This window comes from Megascapheus bottae, chromosome 2 (genome assembly GCF_031878675.1).
Source record: "Megascapheus bottae isolate mThoBot1 chromosome 2, mThoBot2.hap1, whole genome shotgun sequence".
NCBI classification, from domain to species: domain Eukaryota; kingdom Metazoa; phylum Chordata; class Mammalia; order Rodentia; family Geomyidae; genus Megascapheus; species Megascapheus bottae.
The window spans coordinates 49,322,756-49,328,780 of NC_143510.1; the positions used below are offsets into that span (position 1 = coordinate 49,322,756).

Genomic DNA, 6,025 nt, shown 5'->3' on the forward strand with positions numbered 1-6,025 from the left:
ATGATCTGGAGCCCCCTGTTTCTTTCTCATGGGAATTGGAGGAAGCCCATGAATCCTGACTGCACCCCATCCCATCCTCCAAGAAAGTTCACAGACATGCAGACAAGACACAGCACTGGCTACATTGATTTATTGGAAACACAAAGCAAGATAGAGACTGGATTATAGAGGGTGAGGGAGGGACTGGGCAAGGGGGTGAGGTGAGGAGAGGCTGAGGCTCTAGACCTACAGCAGCCCAGGATTCAGTCCTCCCCAGCCCTGGGCCCCCTTCTTATGTCTCCAAGATTTCTGGAGAAGCCCATCCCCATGCTGACTAGGCATCAAAGCCAGACATCAGGGACCATGGAGAGATCCAAGATGGGGTAGAGAGCGGGAGGGACCATTGAGAGTGCGAAAGTAGTCGAAGTCATGCTCCAGGCCCCAGGACTGAATGGAAAGGGCTAGTTGCACAGGATCGATTGATGCGCAGCTGAGGGTCCTGGGTGTGGATCTGCCCAATCTAACATTTCTTGGAGCTGCTTCCAGAGGAGCCGCCACGGTGGGAAGCCCCAGACCCACGGGGTGGGCACAAGCCAGTGCTCGCCCTCGGCTTCCCACTGCTTGGGGCACTGCGCGCACTGCCTGTCGCTGGCCGGGAGCTGGACATGCTGAGGTCACCAGACACGACCCCGCCCCGGGAGCTGCTGACACCTGTGGGCAACCAGAGACGGAGTCAGCATTGGGGATTTGGAGGAAGTGGTCCCCATTTCCTGAAACCTATGTGCTCTGGGGATTAAAACCAGCCATCAGAAGGATGCCAGTGGTTCACTCCTATGATCCTTGCTACTCAGGAAGCTGAGATTGAGTGAGTGTGGTTCAAAGCCAGCTTCAGAAGGAAATTAGGACCCTATTCTCCCTTTAATCACCAACAAAACAAAACGAACCCCCCACCCCGAAATCCAGCTCATCTTTTCAGTGAACCATCAGTGGTTCATCGATTGCCAAAGCAGTGATTTTTCGAGCTGTCTGCCCCAAATCTGTCTGGCTGTGCCATTTTAGACTCAGCTCACTGAAAGGAATCCTCCCATCCCACTTCTCTGCCTTCCTTTCAGATAGGAACTAAGTATTTCTCATTGCCCAGATACTCACAGACATTCACAGATCCAACACCTTCACACAGCCTGAGAATGGATGAAGAAGAAAGACAGAAAGAGAGAGAGAGACAGAGAGGGAGAGAGAAACAGACACAGAGAATTAGTGACACAATAACAAAGGACTATTCCAAAAGTCTTCAGGTAAAGCTAATAATTGTCACAGAACTGGGAATCCATTAGCTAGAGAACATGCTACCTACCATAAATAACAGTTTCCCAAGCAATACGTAACAGGTTTTACCTGTAAACCCTGACAAGAGTATGGTGGAGTTTCTGCAAAAAAATAGAAGGGGTGGTTCTGACCCAACCTAGGCAAGGACTCACCTGTGCTCCTCGCCCTCCAGCAGGCGCCTGTAGGTGGCGATCTCGATGTCCAGACCCAGCTTGGAGTTCATCACCTCCTGGTACTCCTTCAGCAGGCAGGCCATGTCCTGCTTGGCCTTCTGCAGGGCGCCCTCCAGCTCGGCCAGCTTGGAGCGGGCATCATTGAGAGCTGCCTCACCCTGTTGTTGAGACTGGGACACAGCAGCCTCCAGCTTGGTGTTCTGGAGACCAAGGAGAGAACCAAGTGGTTCATGAGAGTTGGGTCACTCTGTCTTCCCTGAGAAAGACCCATTCTCCGCAGGAAGGGGAAACTAATCTTGCAAAGATCTCATGGGAGACTGAATAACACGATTTAACTATGGGCCATGCTGGCTATGTGACAAGGCCAGCATCCCATCTCCTCTGGTCTTGGGCACAGCAGCCCCATACCTGGGACTTGGCATTCTCAATCTCAGCCGTCAGCCTCTGGATGGTGCGGTTCAGCTCATTCATCTCCTCCTTGGTGCGGCGCAGGGTCTCCCCATGACGCATCACGGTGGCCTTCATCTCCTCGCACTGGGGAGGACACGGGAGCCCATGAGGTCCAGGGTGGACAGTGCTCAGCCTGTGCCACCAGACACACATGGCAGCCCTGGCCTGAACCCGCCTGAGAGTTGTCCTCTCCCGCCCCAGCCCACCTCTTCTACTGGGCACCTGCTCCCTCTCACTGTCTGGAGGGAGGCTTCCTGGACCAGTTACCTTGCTGCGGTACCAGGACTCAGCCTCAGCCCTGCTGCGGGTGGCGATGTCATCATACTGAGCCTTGATCTCGGCCAAAATGGAGTCCATGTTGAGTTCCCGGCTGTTGTCCATCTTGACGATGACTGAGGTGTCTGAGATGTGGGCATGGAGGACACGGATCTCCTGCAGGAGGCCAGGGTAAGGGATGGCAGAGCTTTTGGAGGATGCGTCTCTACCTAGCACACTTCAGTGCAAGTGGCCAGTCACCCTGGCCCCAATCCCTGCCACTTCATACAACCCCGTGACCAGAATCCACTGCCCCAATCCCTTCCCACACTCCAGACCACCCCACCCTTACCTCCTCATACAGTCTCCTCAGGAAGTCGATCTCCTGAATCAGTGCCTCTGAGTTGGCCTCCAGGTCAGACTTGCGCAGGTAGGCAGAGTCCACATCCTGGGAAGAGGGGTCCAAGAGTCAGTCTCAAGGGCACTTGCTGGTGAGACCTCAAAATTGTGTCGCTTCTCACTCCTTCCATTCCAGCCCAGGGCAGAAGGGACCCAAGCTCCTAGGTTAGATCACAGGCAGAGAGGGCTCCCAGAAGCCATCTCTCCATTACCTTCCTGCCATGCCCCAGACAGACTCCAGCCTGTAAGGACAAACTCTCCTCATCCTCACAGACACTAGAGGGCTATCAGTTGACTTGGTGAAAAGCCTTACCCTCTGTCTTCTTGTCTGTACTGTCCTTGTCTAGAGAGCATGCCCACACAACTCCCAGAAGATCAGCTCACCCTGTGCTAAACCCAGCAGCCAAGGTCAAGTCCATCTGGCCTAGATCTGCCCATGTTCTCTTGAACATGGCATTTGGCCCTGGCTTCTAGTCAGTTATACACACAACAGGGTCAGACACTGACCCTCAAGTCACAGAAGGCTCCAGTTCCATGGGACAAAAGGCCAAACCACAGCCTCTAAGTAGAGGTTAGAAGAAGACAACCAGGGCTCAAGGCGGGTATCTCCTCCCCAAGGGCAGGCATCACTGGACATCCCAGAGCCCTGGCTGCTTCACAGAGTGCCATCAGGATGGGCAAAGCTCCCCACCCTGAGGCTGAGCACGGGGGCTCCCAGGAAGAGCTGCCCAGGGACCCCTCCCGCTCTGTCATCCCCTGCTACTTGCCTTCTTCAGAGCCACGAACTCATTCTCAGCTGTGGCCCTCAGGGAAACTTCCTCTTCATACCTGAGATGAGAGGGGGGTGTTGTCAGAGAAGGCCAGGCTCCCCTGAGCTCACTTTGTGGCTGGTGGGGTAGAGCAGGGCTTCCCTGTGCACTTTGCCCAGCAGGTGGAGGGCTCATGTGGCTGCCCTAGGCTCTTTGCCAAGGCTGCTGTGAGGTCACCTCAGAGGCAAATGAGGAATCCTGATCCCCTGTCGAGGAGCAGCCATTGCAGCCCCTGGGGCTGTGTAGCACCAGCCTCCCCTCACCTAGAAGCCAGTCCCAGGTCCAGTGTGGGGACCCAGAGGCCTCAGGACTGACCACTCAAAGTGCTGTGACCCCCGGAGCCTGAAACCTGCTGTTCTTCATCCCCGGGGATGATTTCTTATCACATTAACTAATCTTGCTCTACCACCCTCATTTAACCTCACTGGGGAAGTGGATGTGGTCAGGGCTGTGGGTATGGGAGCCTGAGGTTCAGCAAGGGAACAAGGAAGCTGTGGAGTTTGCTTCCCCAGAGAGCAGGGCCTCTGTCCCATGTGGCAAGACTGAGACCAGAATGTCCTGAGCCCCTCAGCCTGGTGCAGGCAGTGGTTGGGCCTTGATTGCCACAGAATCACGGATCCTGGAGCTCACAGGGCCTGGCTGGACCCCCACACAGCCTCCCTCCTGCTCTCCTTGTCTGTGCCAGGTTTGAAGGTAAACCACACTCACTTCTTCTTGTAGCCCTCCATCACCTCCTGCACATTGTTGAGCTCTGCGGCCAGCCTCCCACTGTCGGCCTCCACAGCCTCAGCCTCCCTCTTCAGGGTCTGGATGTAGCCCTCGAACAGAGGCTCCAGGTTGCTCTCGCAGCACTTGCGGTTCTGGTAGAACTGCCACTTGGTCTCCAGCAGCTTGTTCTGCTGCTCCAGGAAGCGCACCTGCCATTCAAGCATGGGGAACAGAAGGTGAGGGATTGCTGCAGGACCCCCTCTGAAGACAGGAAGCAGTTAGGCACAGGTGAATGTAGGAGGATGTCTCCACTTTCTGTCCCTCATTGGTGCCTGCTTTCCCACTGGAACAGGACTAGAAGAGGGCAGTGCCCTGTCTCACGTGAGCTGACTCCTAAGGTATGAAGTGTCAGAGACTCCTGCAGGAGGAGATGTCGTGTGCCATGCCAGGCAGCTCAGCTCTCCAGGCCTTTCCCCTGCCTCTGGCCAGCAGGTACCCTTCCCCTCTGACGCTCTCAGCTCTCAGCCAGGGACCTCTCAGCTCTCAGAAGCTGTGAGTGATTCTCCTGGCAATTCCTCAGTCTAGCTAAGGAAACCTAACTCCAAAATATTCTGTCCATTCCTGTATCTCATATTCCTGTCTCTGAACAATCTTGTGAGTGTGAATTTTAGGATATATGTGTGAGAGAGTACTTTCAGCTCCTGCTTGGATCAAGCCTCTTAATGAAGTAGAGGTATTTCTGCCACTGATGGTCCATCGGAGCTCAGGCCTAGCTGTGCAGACAGGTGGGGCTCAGGTGTGGCCCGCTCCAGGACACCTACCTTGTCGATGAAGGCTGCAAACCTGCTGTTGAGACCCTTGATCTGCTCCTTCTCCTCATGCTTCACGCTCTGAGCTTTGGGGTCGATCTGCAGGTTGAGGGGCGTCAGGAGGCTCTCATTGACAGACACGGTGGTGATGCTTGGGGGGCTGGGCCCACAGACGCCCCCAGAGCGGTAGCCAAAGCTGCGTCCATAGGAACTGGAGCTGGAGCGGGAGCCCCCGCAGACGCTGCGGCTGCTGAGGCCGCGGTAGCAGGAGATGCCTTTGTAGGGGGCAGCGGTGATGCAGCAGCGGCCTTGCTGGGGCCCACTGGCTGAAGCGCAGCTAAAGGTGCGTCCCCCGAATCCGGATCCACAGGTCATGGTTCTTCTGAGAGAGTGGGCTGTACTGGTGAAGATGTGTGATCTGGAACGTGGTAGAAACTCCAGTGTGCTCTCTGGGCCTTCTTGGCCCTATTTATGCTCCCATTTTGCTGGTCTGGCTGTGGAGATGGGCTGGGACAGTGGAGGTTTATGGGCTTGGGCGGTTAGCCCTGGCCAGCCTTTCTGAGGACTGTGCTTTAATGGAGGATTGGCTCACACTTTCCTTTGCTCAAGCAAGCTCATTTTTGGGCCCTGGGACTCAGCAGTTTTCACCTTCAATGTGCCTGGAGGCTGGGCAAGCACTATCTGTGGGCAAAGGGGGACACGAGGGCCATGCCAGTGTTCAGGGGGTGGGCTAGCCTGGTTAAAGAGAGCCTGGGTCTTGAGAGGATTGAGGAAGGTGCAGCATGGACAGGTGATGCCTGGATGCCTCCGTCATGTAGTGACTGGGTGGCTGCAGGGAACCCTTGACTGTCTCTCCCCGCCAGCACTTGCATTCAGGTACTTGTTATCTCTTGGGTCCCTTCCTACATTTCCTATGAAAGTTTTCAGAAAATGAAAAACACTGGTTGATGGTGTATTAGATTGAATTATAATTAATATCATGTCATCACATCACCCTCCCTCTTCAGTTTCAGAAAATATGAAGTGTAATCCTGACTACTTCTGCCTGCACATCTTTTTGTTCTCTCTTTGCTTTTCCTTTTTGTGCTTCTAGGGATCAATCCCTGAGCCATGGACA

The 6,025-nt window shown here is 54.8% G+C and overlaps 1 protein-coding gene across 1 annotated transcript; it reads right to left on the bottom strand.

Moving 5' to 3' along the window:
* Positions 1–241: 241 nt before the first annotated feature.
* LOC150066869 (keratin, type II cuticular Hb1-like) lies at positions 242–5,283 on the bottom strand. The gene is made up of 9 exons (XM_090356021.1): positions 4,921–5,283; positions 4,100–4,308; positions 3,350–3,410; positions 2,536–2,631; positions 2,196–2,360; positions 1,887–2,012; positions 1,458–1,678; positions 1,129–1,160; positions 242–690 (listed from the first exon to the last, which is right to left on the bottom strand). Exons 1-9 carry the CDS (start codon positions 5,281–5,283, stop codon positions 500–502), a joined length of 1,464 nt encoding a protein of 487 aa, XP_090212147.1. The 3' UTR covers positions 242–499.
* Positions 5,284–6,025: the final 742 nt, after the last annotated feature.